The sequence below is a fragment of the Electrona antarctica genome, assembly GCF_951216825.1.
Source record: "Electrona antarctica genome assembly, chromosome: 8".
Classification (NCBI taxonomy): domain Eukaryota; kingdom Metazoa; phylum Chordata; class Actinopteri; order Myctophiformes; family Myctophidae; genus Electrona; species Electrona antarctica.
The window spans coordinates 37,459,678-37,478,880 of NC_136789.1; the positions used below are offsets into that span (position 1 = coordinate 37,459,678).

The 19,203-nt window shown below is 44.7% G+C and overlaps 1 protein-coding gene across 1 annotated transcript in view; it reads right to left on the reverse strand.

The window, feature by feature from the left end:
* Positions 1-7,232: 7,232 nt before the first annotated feature.
* LOC306928153 (single-strand selective monofunctional uracil DNA glycosylase-like) overlaps positions 7,233-19,203 on the reverse strand; it is a 44,290-nt gene continuing 32,319 nt past the window's right edge. Inside the window, exons 3-6 of the mRNA XM_079508081.1 lie at positions 18,346-18,446; positions 14,683-14,878; positions 12,509-12,664; positions 7,233-9,290 (exon numbers count right to left, since the gene is read on the reverse strand). Coding sequence (XP_079364207.1) covers positions 8,907-9,290; positions 12,509-12,664; positions 14,683-14,878; positions 18,346-18,446 — 837 coding nt within the window. The 3' untranslated portion in view covers positions 7,233-8,906. The remainder of the gene's footprint in view (positions 9,291-12,508; positions 12,665-14,682; positions 14,879-18,345; positions 18,447-19,203) is intronic.

Genomic DNA, 19,203 nt, shown 5'->3' on the forward strand with positions numbered 1-19,203 from the left:
CTTCTAAATCATGACAGTTTGTCAGTGGTTCTAAAACGTAATTGGCTGCCGAGGGCGGCAGCCAATTACGTTCCAGGGTCGGACGTTCACCGCGAAAGAAGATATAGATTCAAAGATTTGCGCCACATTTTCATGATTTTTCAAAAAAATAGCAGATCTACAAGCTTGTAGCGCGGCTACGAGCTTGTAGATCTGCTATTTTTCAACAGCTACAGTTTAAAATAATGGTTAAAAGGTGAAACAAAGGCGTTTGTCCGACTCCTAGCCCTAGATGGTTTAATGCGCCTGAGGGAAACATGGGTGATACGCTGGAATGTGTCCCCCCTTAATGTGTCCCCCCTTAATGTGTCCCCCCTTACCGCCTAGAAGAAACAGCTGATGGAAAGTTGATACGAGAGAGAGAGAGAGAGAGAGAGAGAGAGAGAGAGAGAGAGAGAGAGAGAGAGAGAGAGGAGAGGGAGAGAGAGAGAGAGAGAGAGAGAGAGAGAGCATGGGTCGAGGAATGGCATGCCACGGTGAGCCAACGCAGCGTGCCTGTGGTGGTGGCGGTGATGATGACCGACCGTGCGATGTGTTTACAAACATGGTTTCGCACGTGGCACATCCTGACCTGCTTTGACACCAATCTGACCGTCTCAGTAGCAGAGCAGGACAAACTATTACAAATCAGTAGTAATTTAAGATTTGAAGCTATATATAGATCTGTCAACAAAAAAAAAGAGAAATAAAACTTTAAGATTTAGAACTGCGGTTTAAAACAGTTCTCAAAAATAGCAGATGTAAGCTTGGAGATCCTCAACGTTTTTGAGAAATCTTTACAATTTATTATACAATTTATCTTTTTTATTTTTATTTTTTCAAATCTCCTCCTTGACATGAAAACGTTTAATGTCTAAATGGGTTACGTCTAGACTAGAGGATTCAAGTGGCAGGACGTCCCTCTCTCTTTTTGAAGATTTATTTTTGGCATTTTTGATGCCTTCTCTCGCAGAAGGGCTCGCAACTCACTCTGCTGTGTTTGTGAATAAAAGTATCATCTGTTAGTTTAAACAGTTTGGCTCAGAACCAAGACTGGAAGATGTCATATTATCTTCTCTCACAGGTAGGCGGTAGCCATAATGAAGAGAGACAGTGCTGCCATCCGTCCATCCACCCATCCATCCATCCACCCATCTATCCATCCACCCATCCATCCATCCACCCATCCATCCATCCATCCATCCACCCATCTATCCATCCACCCATCCATCCATCCACCCATCCATCCATCCATCCATCCATCCACCCATCTATCCATCCACCCATCCATCCACCCATCCATCCACCCATCCATCCACCCATCCATCCACCCATCCATCCACCCATCTATCCATCCACCCATCCATCCATCCATCCATCCATCCACCCACCCATCCATCCATCCTCCTGGGGACACATGGGTGGAAGGTGTCCTGAATCAGGTCACCCAGATGGTACACCTCTCTCTCTCTGATTATTTAACTAGTCCCTAACATCGTTAAAACAAATTAACTTATAGATGCCGCGCCAATGAATGTATGCATTGACTTCAACTTGCATTACAGATTTGCATTACAGTATAAATAAATGATTTAATTAAATAGACATTTCTTTTGTTTGCATATTTGTCATGAAGAAAATACCACTAGAAGGCCCTAAGACTGAACACCTGAGGAAGACATTGGCGTGTCCTTGATATTCAAAGATGCAAAGAGCTTTTAACTCATACAAGTATGTAGCCTACTACAGTACAAGTGTGTTATTTGTCCTCTTTAGGAGGGGGAAAAAAAGTTGATAATCACTCAGTAAGTTGTAATTTAACCACTGTAAGAACAGGTGTGGCTTTAAAACCTACCTGATGCTGAGCAGAGATTCTCTAGAGATGTATCTTCAGTCTCGTGAAGCCTTGGTGCGTCTCAGTGTGTCGTATCTAGAGCGGTGCTGAGCAGAGATTCTCTAGAGATGTATCTTCAGTCTCGTGAAGCCTTGGTGCGTCTCAGTGTGTGTGGTACTGTATCTAAAGCGGTGCTGAGCAGAGATTCTCTAGAGATGGATCTTCAGTCTCGTGAAGCTGTGTGCGTCTCAGTCTGTGATGATGATCCTCTCCTGGTCTCTCTGGTTCAACTCTCTATCAACAACTGAAGCGTGTGGACGGGTGCGTGGACCATATGTAAACCTTGTGGATGCTGTGCTCACTCATGGGAGATGCAGTTCCCTGACGTTACGGCGCCACGGTAGATCTGTGGAGGCTGGACTCCAAATCCCTTCTTTCACAACCACGGTGGTGGTCGTTACCGGATACTATAATATCATCCATGTAAACATGGTGGTTACCGGATACCGTCCATCTAGTATCCATCACTGATGACTTTAGTTGTTGTTGATGAAGCTCCTTCTGCCTTTTCTAAGAACTGGAGTTGGAGGAAGTGGAGTTGGAGGAAGTGGAGGGGGAGGGGGGGCATGGGGGGGTGGCTGTACATCTGCTATGAAGCCCAATGACTCTGAAAATAGACAGCAGCAGTATATGTGTCACACGTGCACGCACGCACACAGTATTTATATGCAGTGTTTACCAAACATTGATGGTACTTTTCAATCTTTCACAATAACCATCTGACATCATTACGCCTTACATTCCATTCCAATAACCATCTGACATCATTACGCCTTACATTCCCCCCATCCCCCCCCCTTACATTCCCCCCGTCCTGGTGCACTGAATGGGACATCATCTGGTTTTATCAGATTATTGAATGTTCTCAATAAACAGGTGACCTCCTGACCTCCTAACCTGCTGACCTCCTGACCTGCCGATGAGCTCAGTGGGCGTTTTGTTTTGTCCTTATTCTGTATTCCACAGATCTACAAGCTCACAACACGTCACAACAGATCTAAAGCTCACAACACGTCACAACAGATCTACAAGCTCACAACGCGTCACATTGTGATTTACATGAGGAGTAGAGTATTCCACAGATCTACAAGCTCACAACAGGTCACATTATGATTTACATGAGGAGTAGAGTATTCCACAGATCTACAAGCTCACAACAGGTCACATTATGATTTACATGAGGAGTAGAGTATTCCACAGATCTACAAGCTCACAACGCGTCACATTGTGATTTACATGTGGAGTAGACCTTTGTTTCTATGTTTTACTGTACAACATAGCATCTGTTTTTTTTGATAAATAGTATGATTTCTGATGACAGAATGTATTTGTTTTAGTGAACGTGACCTAACGTTATAGACGTGTGACTGCCGCACATCTATACGGTTTTGTTTCCAGCTCCAAATCCTGCTTCTTTTCATAGTTATAGATACAGGGCTATATCTTGTGCCACCCCTTAACCCCTTATCCCTATGTTAAAACAGCCGATCTACATCGACATGTTGTGAGCTGAGCTTGTAGAGCAGCTATTTGAACTATTTTAAAAGATTTTTCGAAACAGTAAAAGATGGCGAATACGTTTAGGGATAAGGATAAAGATAGGGCCCATCGTGTGTAAAGATGTAGACAGATGAGGATAAAGATAGGGCCCATCGTGTGTAAAGATGTAGACAGATGCAGGTCATTGTTCACTTGGCATCATACAGTGTTTATAGATTCAATTAGTGCTGCACATTTAATCTATCAAAGATCATGTTCTAGATTCAGATACCTACTGTATGACATCTCATTTAGATTCAGATACTACTGTATGACATCTCATTTAGATTCAGATACCTACTGTATGACATAATTTAGATTCAGATACCTACTGTATGACATCATTTAGATTCAGATACTACTGTATGACATCATTTAGATGCAGATACTACTGTATGACATCATTTAGATGCAGATACTACTGTATGACATCTCATTTAGATTCAGATACCTACTGTATGACATCATTTAGATTCAGATACCTACTGTATGACATCATTTAGATTCAGATACTACTGTATGACATCATTTAGATGCAGATACTACTGTATGACATCTCATTTAGATTCAGATACTACTGTATGACATCTCATTTAGATTCAGATACCTACTGTATGACATCATTTAGATTCAGATACCTACTGTATGACATCATTTAGATTCAGATACCTACTGTATGACATCATTTAGATTCAGATACCTACTGTATGACATCTCATTTTGTGAAGAACGGAGCAGCACTGGTTGGCTGTCCAGTTCATTGTAGTTACTCGTGTGTTTTTGCTACAAGAGAGACTTTAAGAGGTTTAAGTCTTTAAGCACTTTGATGTTGTCTGTTTAAAACCACAGTAGTTATGGCTCCAGGTGACACATTTTGAACGTAGTTAATGTTGTTCAACAACTACAGACAACACATATTTTCATGGAAAACAAAAGAGAATCGTGTGAGAATCGAGAACTCAATTCTTGTGGAGGAATATCGAGATTCACATTTTGAGCAAGGATCGTGCAGCACTAGGTTAGTTTCAATGGACAGAATATAGATTTTCTTTGGGTATTCTACCGTTAGTCTATTGATAGGTTATTGGTCTGCTTATGATCCTAGATGACTATTATTACCATGTGTTGTCGTTGCTTTACTGCAAGTGGCTCTGGATTCACAGCGTCTGCTAAATGCCTACAGCGTAAAGAGCTGAGCAGCAGTCCTGAGGAATATGGGTTAGTTACCCTGAGGAATGCCCTGCAGACACCCAGGCTGGCCAGCGACCTCTGCTCTAATGCCCAACATATGCTCAGTGGTACAAAGGTGGCACGGCCACCCTGGGAGGGGGGGGGAGCACCCTGGGAGGGGGGGGGGGGCACCCTGGGAGGGAACTGCGACTGGAGACGGGCTATTTGTGGTGCGAGGCACCGTTGTACTGCCAAGGATAAATCAGGGTCAAATGCAACAACGTCCGTTGCCAAGTGTTCCACACCAGCTGCACATGTTATTAAATATAACTAATCATCACAGATATCTTTAGCGGTTAATAGGAACAGTAATTCCTTGGTGTCCCTGATTACTAAGTCATCATCATCACTATTCGTGCAGAAATTATATTCTGTATTTTTAAAATATGGTTGTGGTTTTGGATTTGTTTTTGCAGCCACTCCAGTGTGAGACAGACAGGGCTGATGTGGGCAAAAAGAATATATATGTGCAAAAGAAAAACATGATTTTTATTTGCACACCATGTTACAGTATGACACATTAAGTATGTTTTATATAGAGGGGCGTTTGGGTTTGATGCTGTCACCAGGGACTTACACCAACTGGGCCTGTCACTGACTGAAGCCGAGCCCCTAGCACTGGACCGACCCAAATGGAGAAGAGACTCTACGCATGGTGCCGCCCCGCCCCCTAGAACTGGACCGACCCAAATGGAGAAGAGGCTCTACGCATGGCACCGCCCCCGTCGCCGAGCAAGAGACCTGATGATGGCGTTTGTATTTATGTATTATGAAGAGGGCGCTGAACCTGCCACGGGTTAGTTTTAACCTGCCACAGGTTAGTTTTAACCTGCCACGGGTTAGTTTTAACCTGACACGGGTTAGTTTTAACCTGCCACTGGTTAGTTTTAACCTGCCACAGGTTAGTTTTAACCTGCCACGGGTTAGTTTTAACCTGCCACGGGTTAGTTTTAACCTGCCACGGGTTAGTTTTAACCTGCCACGGGTTAGTTTTAACCTGCCACGGGTTAGTTTTAACCTGCCACAGGTTGGTTTTAACCTGCCACGGGTTAGTTTTAACCTGCCACGGGTTAGTTTTAACCTGCCACGGGTTAGTTTTAACCTGCCACGGGTTGGTTTTAACCTGCCACGGGTTGGTTTTAACCTGCCACGGGTTAGTTTTAACCTGCCACGGGTTAGTTTTAACCTGCCACGGGTTAGTTTTAACCTGCCACGGGTTAGTTTTAACCTGCCACGGGTTAGTTTTAACCTGCCACGGGTTAGTTTTAACCTGCCACCAGTTAGTTGTAACCAGTGCATGTCAGAAGCGACGGTGTTGTCAGACTGTCAGTATGTCTAACCAACGTATGCAGCCCAAGTGAGAGACTATGTATGCTCTCTCACTTGGGGCGAGAGACTATGAGAGACTATGTATGCTCTCTCACTTGGGGCGAGAGACTATGAGAGACTATGTATGCTCTCTCACTCGGGGCGAGAGACTATGAGAGACTATGTATGAACATGCTCTCTCACTTGGGGTGAGAGACTATGAGAGACTATGTATGAACATGCTCTCTCACTTGGGGTGAGAGACTATGTATGAACATGCTCTCTCAGAGACAGGGTTGTTGCTGCTCTGTTGTTGTTATTGGATCTGCTCCTCATTTTAACTGCGGGCCGCCTGGTGTCGTGGAACCAAATAGCCATTCGATCTACAAGCCCACTGAGGTCTCCAACGCAACACGATCCAACACGTGTAGAACTTGTAGGTCGGTTACTTAGAAAGAGAGATAAATCAGAGGATGATGCAATGTTTGTGTGTGTGTGTGTGGGGGGGGGTGGGTCAGAGAATTTTACAGTAAGATGTGAAGATGAGGGTTTAGCTCCATTCTGTGTGAAGATGAGGGTTTAGCTCCATTCTGTGTGAAGATGAGGGTTTAGCTCCATTCTGTGTGAAGATGAGGGTTTAGCTCCATTCTGTGTGAAGATGAGGGTTTAGCTCTATTCTGTTGCAACGTTGCATGTTTTGCATTAGGGGGCGTAATCTAACCTCAACGTCCGTACAGGCTAAGGCTTCACTCACACCTTTGCAACAATGTTGCATGCAAGATTTAAGCAAGTTGTAAGTGTCATGGCCGCCCCAATGCATTTCCAATGGAAGTCACATGGTTGCTTACATCTACCATGCAACATTGTTGTATGCTAGATGTATAGGTGTGAGTGAGACCTTAGTAACATTGTTGTATGCTAGATGTATAGGTGTGAGTGAGACCTTAGTATAGGTGTAGATGTAGATAGTATAGGTATAGATGTATAGGTGTGAGTGAGACCTTAGTATGCTAGATGTATAGGTGTGAGTGAGACCTTAGTATGCTAGATGTATAGGTGTGAGTGAGACCTTAGTAAGCTAGATGTATAGGTGTGAGTGAGACCTTAGTAAGCTAGATGTATAGGTGTGAGTGAGACCTTAGTAAGGTATGTATAGGTGTGTATAAGGTATGTATAGGTGTGTATAAGGTATGTATAGGTGTGTATAAGGTATGTATAGGTGTGAGTGAGACCTTAGTAAGCAAGTACATTTTATTTATAGAGCACATTTCAGTGACAACAATAACAGCAAAACATGTCAATAGTAACAATAGTAATATTAATAATTAGAATAAAAATAATAAGAATAAGGCAAAGAAAAAGAAAAACAGAGCAAACGGCACTGGTAAAAATCAAGAAATCAATACAGCACTATGTTGTGAAGGCCCGTCTAAAAAGGTCGTTCCATAGCCCGGGAGGTCGTTCCATAGCCTGGGAGGTCGTTCCATAGCCTGGGAGGTCGTTCCATAGCCTGGGAGGTCATTCCATAGCCTGGGAGGTCATTCCATAGCCTGGGAGGTCGTTCCATAGCCTGGGAGGTCATTCCATAGCCTGGGAGGTCGTTCCATAGCCTGGGAGGTCAGGTCGTTCCATAGCCTGGGAGGTCATTCCATAGCCTGGGAGGTCATTCCATAGCCTGGGAGGTCATTCCATAGCCTGGGAGGTCGTTCCATAGCCTGGGAGGCAAAACTAGCAAAGGCTCAACGATCACCTTTAGTTTTTAGTTTTGTGGAAGGAACGACCAGCAGGTCTTCATGGGATGAGGATCTCAGAGGAACATATGGGTACCTTCTAGGAACATATGGGTACCTTCTAGGAACATATGGGTACCTTCTAGGAACATATGGGTACCTTGGAACATATGGGTACCTTCTAGGAACATATGGGTACCTTCTAGGAACATATGGGTACCTTCTAGGAACATATGGGTACCGTGGAGTAAGTCACAGATATATGGGGGTGCCTGGTGGCCATGGCACCCGCTGCGGATGTTATTTCCTGAGACAAAGCACTGGGAGGATCCCAGAGGACTGGCGGATGATGAGCTCAGGGCAGCGCTGCTCACAGGCCCATTAACCCGACCTCCTTGCATGTGAAAAATGTCTCTTTTTTATTTTATTATTTAAATATAATTCCTTTTAAATAAATATATATTTTTTGGCATTCAGTTGAGTGGTAAATGTATTCATTATGAATGAATAACATGAGGTTAAAACACATTGTAGTTGTTACGTTCCCACCAAAGAGGTCCAGGTGTTATTTTGTGCAAAAACTCCTTATTGGCTATTTCCCCTACCATAAGCCCTCAATGAATTGCATTGAATGGGAATTGAATGGGGCTATGGGGTGTTGTGCTAATTCGCTTATTTCCATCAAAATAAGTAGTAAAGTCAAAGTGTGCCGCTTGGGATATTATTTACATTATGAAGAGAGGATATGTACAAAAAAATAATAATTTTGAGAGATGGAAATAAGCGAATTATTTCATATTGTTTTATGAAGTACCAGGAATGTGCCACACCTCCATGAGGAGAGCGATGCAAAGCTATTTGTTCTGTTTGAGACTCCGAGTTCCTGCAATCGATACAGGCAGCCTAGTGATGCCATGACAAGGAACCTGTACAGTCGTCACCCTAGCTGTTTGTTTAAACAATGCAATAGAGGGTATGAAATAAAAATAACAACCGTACAACTTAATGTGCACCCTCGATAATTCTGACTGCACCTTTAGTCATTTCATCCTAGAGCCCTGTAGGGGCGGCTGTGGCTCAGGAGGTAGAGCAGGTCGTCCAATGATCCGTGGTTCGGCGGTTCAAATCCCGGCCCCTCCTCCTGTCTACATGTGGAAGTGTCCTTGGACAAGACACTGACCCCTAGGTTATGCTCCGTCGTGGCTCAGCAGTGCCAGCACCCCCAGCTCCGTCAGCTTGGCCCTGGCCACTGCCTCCCAGCCTCGGTTGGCCAGCGGGTTCCTGGGGGAGGGGTGCATGATGCCCTCCACGCGCACGTGGCCGATGCCCGCCGCCGAGAGGGCTCGGCGCGCCCGCTGCTCCGCCACCCTGCCAACGCCGATCACCATGGACACGCCCAGCGCCTCCACGGCGCGGCACAGCGCCGCGTCGCACAGCGCCAGCAGCGCGTCCCGCTCGCCGCGGCACAGCTCCGGAGGCGTCAGGTTCTTCCCGCTGGCGCCCAGGAACATCAGCGGGCACAGGTTGTGCACGAAGCAGTGGCGGAAGAACGCCTGGGGCTCCCCGCACACCTAGAGGGACACACACACACACCTTAACGAGCAGCTGGGGCTCCCCACACACCTAAAGGGAGGGGTTCAGTCATCAGGGAATGATTGACGGTTAATTAGTCCTTCGCTAAATCCCACCCCAAAAAGCTGTAGCTGTTTTCCAATGCCAATCCAAACAGCAACCGTTTCTACGGATGGCAAGCTTCCGTCACCTCATGGCTGTCAGTGTTATTTTTGCAAGTCTGTGTTGTTGAACACACACACAGCTTAACGTCATGGCTGTGTTGTTGAACACACACACACACACACACATCTTAACATCATGGCTGTGTTGTTGAACACACACACACACACACAGCTTAACATCATGGCTGTGTTGTTGAACACACACACACACACACAGCTTAACGTCATGGCTGTGTTGTTGAACACACACACATCTTAACATCATGGCTGTGTTGTTGAACACACACAGCTTAACGTCATGGCTCTGTTGTTGAACACACACACAGCTTAACGTCATGGCTGTGTTGTTGAACACACACACAGCTTAACGTCATGGCTGTGTCGTTGAACACACACACAGCTTAACGTCATGGCTGTGTGGTTGAACACACACACAGCTTAACGTCATGGCTGTGTTGTTGAACACACACACAGCTTAACGTCATGGCTGTGCTGTTGAACACACAAACACAGCTTAACGTTATGGCTGTGTTGTTGAACACACACACACAGCTTAACGTCATGGCTGTGTTGTTGAACACACACAGTTTAACGTCATGGCTGTGCTGTTGAACACACACACACAGCTTAACGTCATGGTTGTGTTGTTGAACACACACACAGCTTAACGTCATGGCTGTGTTGTAGAACACACACACAGCTTAACGTCATGGCTGTGTAGTTGAACACACACACAGCTTAACGTCATGGCTGTGTAGTTGAACACACACACAGCCATGACGTCATGGCTGTGTTGTTGAACACACACACAGCTTAACGTCATGGCTGTGCTGTTGAACACACAAACACAGCTTAACGTCATGGCTGTGTTGTTGAACACACACACACAGCTTAACGTCATGGCTGTGTTGTTGAACACACACACACAGTTTAACGACATGGCTGTGCTGTTGAACACACACACACAGCTTAACGTCATGGTTGTGTTGTTGAACACACACACAGCTTAACGTCATGGCTGTGTTGTTGAACAAACACACAGTTTAACGTCATGGCTGTGCTGTTGAACACACACACACAGTTTAACGTCATGGTTGTGTTGTTGAACACACACACACAGCTTAACGTCATGGCTGTGTTGTTGAACACACACACAGCTTAACGTCATGGCTGTGTTGTTGAACACACACACACAGCTTAACGTCATGGCTGTGTTGTTGAACACACACACACACAGCTTAACGTCATGGCTGTGTTGTTGAACACACACACACAGTTTAACGTCATGGCTGTGCTGTTGAACACACACACAGCTTAACGTCATGGCTGTGTTGTTGAACACACACACACAGCTTAACGTCATGGCTGTGCTGTTGAACACACACACAGCTTAACGTCATGGCTGTGTTGTTGAACACACACACACAGCTTAACGTCATGGCTGTGTTGTTGAACACACACACACAGCTTAACGTCATGGCTGTGTTGTTGAACTCACACACAGCTTAACGTCATGGCTGTGTTGTTGAACTCACACACAGCTTAACGTCATGGCTGTGTTGTTGAACACAAACAGCTTAACGTCATGGCTGTGTTGTTGAACACACACACAGCTTAACTTCATGGCTGTGTTGTTGAACACACACACAGCTTAACGTCATGGCTGTGTTGTTGAACACACACACAGCTTAATGTCATGGCTGTGTTGTTGAACACACACACAGCTTAACGTCATGGCTGTGTTGTTGAACACACACACAGCTTAACGTCATGGCTGTGTTGTTGAACACACACACAGCTTAACGTCATGGCTGTGTTGTTGAACACATACACAGCTTAATGTCGGGAAAGTTACACGACTGACCCACCCAGGTGATGGCAATAATACTAATGACCGTTGTCTTAGGCCCCATACACACACACAGAACACATGTTCTGTGTCTTGTCTGTGTTTAATGGATGCACAATGCATTTCCAATGGGAGCCACATGGTTTGACCATAGAGTAATAAAAGGATAGATAACCCCCCCCCCCCCCCCCCCCCCGCTATTCATTTCAATAGAAGTTGCTCAGTGGCGTTTTGAAGCACCCGGAAAAGTGCCGGAAGTACAATTATAACTCTATGGCTCGAACGCGCGGAAGTTAAGCCCCGAACCTCAAATCTGAGGTGCTGGGATGACGCAAGTTACGCACATGTCCACCTCCATGAAAGTGCTGCAGTTCCTCTTTTCGCCAGTAGGTAGTGGCAGCTTCAACGTTGGATAGCCTTACTGGGGGCTTGGGTTTGACCAAACATCTGTGTTTGATGTGCAGAACACAGCCATCAAACACGAATGATCCAACTGGGAACCGTGCGGTTGTCATGCTGCCACTCTGACTCTACCACTGAGCCACAATTAAAGGAGAATTCCATGCTAGAAGGCTTTCTTACCTTTCTTTGTAGTCGTTACGTCCCCACCAAAGAGGTCCAGGTGTTATTTTGTGCAAAACCTCCTTATTGGCTATTTCCCCTACCTTAAGCCCTCAATGAATTGAATGGGAATTGAATGGGGCTATGGGGTGTTGTGCTAATTCGCTTATTTCCATCGCTCAAAATTATTATTTTTTTGTATATATCCTCTCTTCATAATGTAAATAATATCCCAAGCGACAAGAGATCCAGTATAAGTCATTTTACACTTGGTTGCATGCTGAAAATAGCCAATCTACAAGCTCACAACAAATCGGCTATTTTCAGCAAGTGTTAAACCAGTCATTACAAAGGCATCAAGGCCCGCCAAAAAAACATTTTAGTCGATTAAATCAACTGTATTTAGACGACCAAAACCTTATGATATTTAGTCGACTAAAACTAGACTAACACTAAGACATTCCAGGTGACTAATATGTGACTAAAACTAAATGATAACTATTCAAGAGACTGACTAAAACAAAGATTTGCTGCCAAAAACAGCACTGCACAACAACGCATTTATAAGTTGAGATGACTGACAGGTACAATACAGTATAATACTGTATACAGTATATCATTATACAGTACAATATAAACTGACCTTCTTGAAGAATCCCCAGAAGCGCGCTCCGCTCACTTCGCTCTGCGTGCAGGCCAGCCCTGTGATTGGCCGCTTGGGATGCTCGTCAGGCGGGTGACCCACTTCACCCGTGATCTTCAGCCAATCACGAACCGACTTGACTTCACCGAACGGGACCTGATAGGAGGATGCAAAGAAGGGAAAGGTAGGGTTTGATTATTTGATTATTTTTGTGACCCATTTTGTGACCCATTTTGTGACCCATTTTTGTGACCCATTTTCACCCGGAGCCAAAGCTGTAATCCTGGGCGCGACTCTCCCTCTGCCAACCTGGGGAGAGCACCGAACTGAGCTCACGCACACAGATCCCCGGTCCTAGTCTTTGTGAGCTTGTAGATCTGCTATATTTGAAACGTTTTAAAAGGTTACAGATCTCCATAATTTATGATACTAATAGATACTAAAAGGTCTACTTATGTCTGATAAATAAGCGTGTTATTAATTAATTTGAATCATGTTGTAGGGTATCATCTCACCCCTCCACGCCCTCATAGCTGGGGTCGCACTTGGAAAGATTCAGCTTTTGGTGACTAGTTTTTGGATTTTGGTGTGATGTTAGGTATGGGTATAATGATTTCAAAAAGCTGTGCAAACTTATTGGGAGCGCCCCCTAGTGGTCTGTTTACACAGACTCAAATATTAGACACAGGTATGGTTGAAAACCAAAATTATTGATAACAAATATTTATATAAAATTCAATTCAATTCAATTTCATTAAAGTGTCAAAACAAGACACTTTACAAACCAACAAATATCCACCCAGAGCAGCAATATAGAGCGTCACAGTCCCGCCCCCTACCATGGCCCAGGAAATGATTCTCCGTTCATTTTCCTCATAGACATTTCAGAAAGTATTTATTTAAAGATGTTTACGCCGCGGACAAAGCCAACTCGAGTCGTGACAAATCATGACAACAAACACAATTTTTTGGGCCGAACAAATAATTAGAAAGAAGAAAAAAACGGCAGGTTACAACACTTTTGTTGTTTTTCTTCTTTGTAATTATTTGTTTGGTCCAAAATATTGTTTGTGTTGTCATGAGTTGTCACGACTCGAGTTGGCTTTGTCCGCGGCGTAACCGTCTTTAAATAAATACTTTTTGAAATGTCTATGAGGAAAATGAACGGGGAATTATTTCCTGGACCATGGTAGGGGGCGGGACTGCGACACTCTATTGCAACAATGGTAACAAAAAACTCCCCTTTAGGAAGAAACGTCAGGCAGAATGGATTCTGTTACTATTGGGTGAGCTAAATAACATCTTAGGAAAAACCAACAACCAGAAAGGCATCGTTTTCAAGATGGCGTCCACGGTGGCTAAAATGAGCTAAAATGCCTATAAACTGGGATTTAATATGTACAAAATCATAACAATTATGCACTTGGGAACTACTTTTTTAATTTTGGCATGGTGTTAGGTATGGTCATAAGGTTTTCAAAAACCCTCGCAAACTAATTTGGCTCGCCCCCTAGTGGTCGGTTTTGCAATGAAACCACTATTAGATATGTCAGTATATGGTTGAAACCCCAAATAATTGATAGAAGAGATTTTGAAATAGATTATGTTACTAGTGGGTGTGCTAAATAACATACTAAATTCTTACGAAAATCTAGAAAGGCATCGTTTACAAAATAGCGTCCACGATGGAGCTGCCAGGAGCTTACAATGCCTATGGTTTCATTGCAAACCGACCACTAGGGGGCGAGCAAAATTAATTTGCAATGGTTTTTGAAAACGATACCTTTCTGGTTGTTAGTTTTTCCTAAAATTTCCGTATGTTATTTAGCACACCCAATAGTAACAGAATCTACAGTTTGGTGTAGACTAGTCACTAGAGGGAAAAATAAGCAAACCGAGTGCAGAGCCAAAGGTCAAGTTTACTAAGTATTGACGGGTTTTAGGGTTAAATGTCTGAAATAAACCAAAACCATGAAATTAAACTGGTGATAGTGCTGGAGAACAGGTCTATGAAGCTATGACACAGACCTGAGATCAGATTCTACAAATGTCTTCTAAATCACGACAATCATGAAAAACCTCATGTTTCTACATCAGTGAGCTTTTTCCCCTCAGCTGCCAGGCTGCTAAATGACTCCCACCCCCGCCCCCAGCTATCACCCCTCCATACTCACCCCAGTCTGGGCCATGCCGAAGGGTCCAGGGTTCATCCCCAGGAACAGGACACTCTGCCCGGCGTGGCAGTAGGTCTCCACGTAGCGGCGGTGAGGCTCCCAGGCGTATTCCACTGGGTTGTAGATGTGTCTGACCGGCTCGCCCAACGCCACGCCTCTGAGGACCAGGTTCAGCTCCAACTCCACCTGCAGGAACCTGAGAGGAACAGAGCTATAAGACCTCTGAGAGGAACAGAGCTATAAGACCTCTGAGGAACCTGAGAGGAACAGAGCTATAAGACCTCTGAGGAACCTGAGAGGAACAGAGCTATAAGACCTCTGAGAGGAACAGAGCTATAAGACCTCTGAGGAACCTGAGAGGAACAGAGCTATAAGACCTCTGAGAGGAACAGAGCTATAAGACCTCTGAGAGGAACAGAGCAATAAGACCTCTGAGAGGAACAGAGCTATAAGACCTCTGAGGAACCTGAGGAGAACAGAGCTATAAGACCTCTGAGGAACCTGAGAGGAACAGAGCTATAAGACCTCTGAGAGGAACAGAGCTATAAGACCTCTGAGGAACCTGAGAGGAACAGAGCTATAAGACCTCTGAGGAACCTGAGAGGAACAGAGCTATACGACCTCTGAGAGGAACAGAGCTATAAGACCTCTGAGGAGGAACCTGAGAGGAACAGAGCTATAAGACCTCTGAGAGGAACAGAGCTATAAGACCTCTGAGAGGAACAGAGCTATAAGACCTCTGAGAGGAACAGAGCTATAAGACCTCTGAGGAACCTGAGAGGAACAGAGCTATAAGACCTCTGAGGAACCTGAGAGGAACAGAGCTATAAGACCTCTGAGAGGAACAGAGCTATAAGACCTCTGATGAGGAACCTGAGAGGAACAGAGCTATAAGACCTCTGAGAGGAACAGAGCTATAAGACCTCTGAGAGGAACAGAGCTATAAGACCTCTGAGGAACCTGAGAGGAACAGAGCTATAAGACCTCTGAGAGGAACAGAGCTATAAGACCTCTGAGGAACCTGAGAGGAACAGAGCTATAAGACCTCTGAGAGGAACAGAGCTATAAGACCTCTGAGAGGAACAGAGCAATAAGACCTCTGAGAGGAACAGAGCTATAAGACCTCTGAGGAACCTGAGAGGAACAGAGCTATAAGACCTCTGAGGAACCTGAGAGGAACAGAGCTATAAGACCTCTGAGAGGAACAGAGCTATAAGACCTCTGAGAGGAACAGAGCTATAAGACCTCTGAGAGGAACAGAGCTATAAGACCTCTGAGAGGAACAGAGCTATAAGACCTCTGAGAGGAACAGAGCTATAAGACCTCTGAGAGGAACAGAGCTATAAGACCTCTGAGAGGAACAGAGCTATAAGACCTCTGAGGAACCTGAGAGGAACAGAGCTATAAGACCTCTGAGAGGAACAGAGCTATAAGACCTCTGAGGAACCTGAGAGGAACAGAGCTATAAGACCTCTGAGAGGAACAGAGCTATAAGACCTCTGAGAGGAACAGAGCTATAAGACCTCTGAGGAACCTGAGAGGAACAGAGCTATAAGACCTCTGAGAGGAACAGAGCTATAAGACCTCTGAGAGGAACAGAGCTATAAGACCTCTGAGGAACCTGAGGGAGGAACAGAGCAGTAACCAGGAAGACGCTGAGACAACAGGTCTGGGAATGCCCATATATGGTCCTTTTTTACATGTTTCTAGGACATTGGCTCATTCTAGGACATGACGTGGAATAATAAACAAATGGGTCTATGGAAACATAGGCAAGCTCAGATCTACAAGCTCACAGATCTACAAGCTCACAGATCTACAAGCTCTACAAGATCTGCTGCGATGCGGCAGTGTGAGCTCACACTGTCGCTGCGACAGTGTGAGCTCACACTGTGCTGCGACAGTGTGAGCTCACACTGTGCTGCGACAGTGTGAGCTCACACTGTGCTGCGACAGTGTGAGCTCACACTGTGCTGCGACAGTGTGAGCTCACTGTGCTGCGACAGTGTGAGCTCACACTGTGCTGCGGCAGTGTGAGCTCACACTGTGCTGCGGCAGTGTGAGCTCACACTGTGCTGCGGCAGTGTGAGCTCACACTGTGCTGCGACAGTGTGAGCTCACACTGTGCTGCGACAGTGTGAGTTCACACTGTGCTGCGACAGTGTGAGTTCACACTGTGCTGCGACAGTGTGAGCTCACACTGTGCTGCGACAGTGTGAACTCACACTGTCGCAGCACAGTGTGAGCTCACACTGCCGCAGCACAGTGTGAGCTCACACTGTGCTGCGACAGTGTGAACTTGTACATTTGCCATTTTCTACACAAAGAATCACACCCGTGTGAAGTGAGGGACGCTCTTATCATCGTACGTCATCATGACGTAACATGTCGGACTTGCTCGTCTACATATGACGTAAATTCTCCATTCATTGTCAATGGTGTTAATGTTGTGTTAGGACAACAATCTAGAGGCTAGCGCCCCTCAAAACATAAGCTTGGAATTAAAAACACAAATGTTGTATTGGTGGGTGGAAATATTTTCACATTGTTATCTGCAGACACATACACATATTAATCTGTATGGGGGTCCTTGCCATGAAAATGTTTAAGAATCAATGGTTTATAGAAATAAATAAACAATAGTTTGTCATAGACCAAAGCAATACACTTTTTTTCAACTGTGAATATGATGATTTTTTATTTTTTTTTTGAAAAGAAGTCTATATTTGTATGTCTTTACATGTTCTGATGAATTGAAAATGGAGGACCCTGATTACCCCCTCTCGGGACCCTAAGTAAAGTTTTCTGACAATTGGATGACTTTACACGTAGGGTCCCTCTCCAGTTCGTAAGCCCACAATATGACACAGCTGTACATAACCTCCGTTGCGGCCGTTCTGCGCTTTTTTGATGGGGGTTAGATGTTTCAAAAGAAGATTATAGGAGCTATAGGAGACAACGGAAACGTCAGAGAATTGTCCTTTGGCGCAGAAGCCGTTAAGTATTTTTTACCGTGTTTGACCGTTTTGGCAGCTCTGAAATTCTCTCTTCCTTCCTTCCTTATTGACATCCCATTGTACCGCCTCCAGCGCCAGGTTGGCTAGCTGCGCGTCCCTACGTTCCTGCCTCTGATCGCTCTGTCGTCACTGTAGCCAGTGTCTGTGCTATTGTGGGCTTACGAACTGGAGAGGGACCCTACGTGTAAAGTCATCCAAATGTCAGAAAAGGGTCCGAGAGGGGCTAGACCCTGATGTAAACAAGTCTTTAATAGTGCTTTTTCTGGTTTCATCCTCATAGCATATTTTCTATTGACCTGTACTTTAGTTGAACTGGTACCCATTCTACAAATACAATGTTCAATTGATTGTAGTATTTATTAACAGAATGGGTTCGTTTCACATGAAATCACAACTCAATACAGAGACTGAGGACGACACACTGATACAGCATTACACTGGTTTACTACACGGTCCACCATGTTCAATTCATCAATCAATCAAACTTCAGAAAAAATCTAGTCTTGGATCAAGAACACGATCATAGATGTATTTTATACCCCCCCCCCCACACACACACACACACACACACACACACTCAGAAAGACGCACGCAACCCACAACTAACTTAATAATAAGGAGACACAGTAACATTAATAACACTGACCTGGAGGCTACAGAAACGGAACAATGGAGAGGTTTCTCCTCCTGTTTAAACTCTGCTTCTGTGTCCTGACCAGCAGACATGCTGCTGCTGCTGCAGGCTGTCTGCGTCATCATAGAGGCCATTACACAGCAGAGATTAAAACATTATCTCATCTTTATCCACCCTCATTTCACTTGGTGTGTGTTCTCTCTGCTAGCCTGGCTAGCAGCATGCTAACGGTGTGTGTGTGTTGTGTGTTCTCTGCTAGCCTAGCATGCTAACGCTGTTGTTTACATTCTCCTCCTCGTGAGAACAATGAGCAGCAGACCAGCAGCAGCATTTCATTCCATGGCAGCCTGCTGCCCTCTACAGGACATGAACAGTCACTGCACCTCTTTTGTGAATGCGTTCTGATTATTAAATAAAAATACATACAGGCCTAAAACTGAACAAAATAAACATTACATTTATCTTAATATAAGTTCAGGAGGAATTATTTACAACCGCAGACACACACATGCAACTACCATTTTAATGGTCACGGCCACACAGCCAACTCAAGGTACGGCCACGGAGCCGACTTGGGGACCCAACGCAGCTCCTCCAAGGCAAACAAACAAAGGAACGGAGCTGAACGTGAATCCCCCCCACCGCCCACCCCTTTTTTCCCCTCACTGTATATGTTTCTTTTCCCTTTGTACCTCCATTATGATGAATTCCTGTTCTGTTCTTTGTCTATATAGAAGTGTCTATTTGTACGTCTCTAAATGTTTTTGATGAATTGAACATGGTGGACGCTATTTGGAAACAAGTGTAATGCTTAATTGGGTCGTCCACTCACAGTTAACAGCCTTTGTATTGCGTTTGTGCTTGAAATGT